We start from the raw sequence: 585 nt of genomic DNA, 5'->3' as shown, positions 1-585 counted from the left end.
CCTGTGCCACCTTGACATGTCCGTCTTCCCTCATGAGACCGTCTTTTGAGCCCAAGTAAACGTAGACTGCTCCTCGCCCTTCGTAGGGAGCACCGATGGCCACGTCCGTGTACCCATCGTGATTAAGGTCGCCCAGGGAGGTCATGGAGAATCCGAAGCGACTCTCGCCTGCCTCGCCTGTGTCAGCAAGTATTGTTTAAGCATCAATAAGTGAGGAAAAAAAAAAGTGGATTTATGTGACAAGCTGATATAGACATTCAAAAATTAAGTTTCACAAAAAAATATATTCGAACAGTTGTAAATAAACATATACTGAATCTTTGTTCTGTATCTCTGGGTATCAAAATTTGGTTGCCAGAATGTCATAGTAAAGTAATAAGAATCATAACCAGACAGTGATTTAATGCCACATGCAAATAAAACTGCTCAATAACAATGATTAACTTCTACTTAACATATCATTACAATTACTATGAAAACATAATGCAGAAAGAAATGTACATAACTAAGCGACTCTATGCTAAATACAATACTTATTGACTAATGCTATGAAGAGAAGTCAGAGTAAACAGTAATAGAATACAT

General features: G+C 37.9%; 1 protein-coding gene across 1 annotated transcript in view; it reads right to left on the bottom strand.

Annotated features, from left to right (window-relative positions):
* LOC119587631 (integrin alpha-PS1-like) overlaps window positions 1–585 on the bottom strand; it is a 21,094-nt gene that overhangs the window by 6,981 nt on the left and 13,528 nt on the right. The window contains exon 8 of the mRNA XM_037936335.1: window positions 8–177. Within this exon, the coding sequence (XP_037792263.1) occupies window positions 8–177 (170 nt within the window). The remainder of the gene's footprint in view (window positions 1–7; window positions 178–585) is intronic.

The sequence above is a fragment of the Penaeus monodon genome, chromosome 22 (genome assembly GCF_015228065.2).
Source record: "Penaeus monodon isolate SGIC_2016 chromosome 22, NSTDA_Pmon_1, whole genome shotgun sequence".
In the NCBI taxonomy this organism is placed as follows: Eukaryota; Metazoa; Arthropoda; class Malacostraca; order Decapoda; family Penaeidae; genus Penaeus; species Penaeus monodon.
This window is presented reverse-complemented; position numbering and strand designations above follow the sequence as displayed.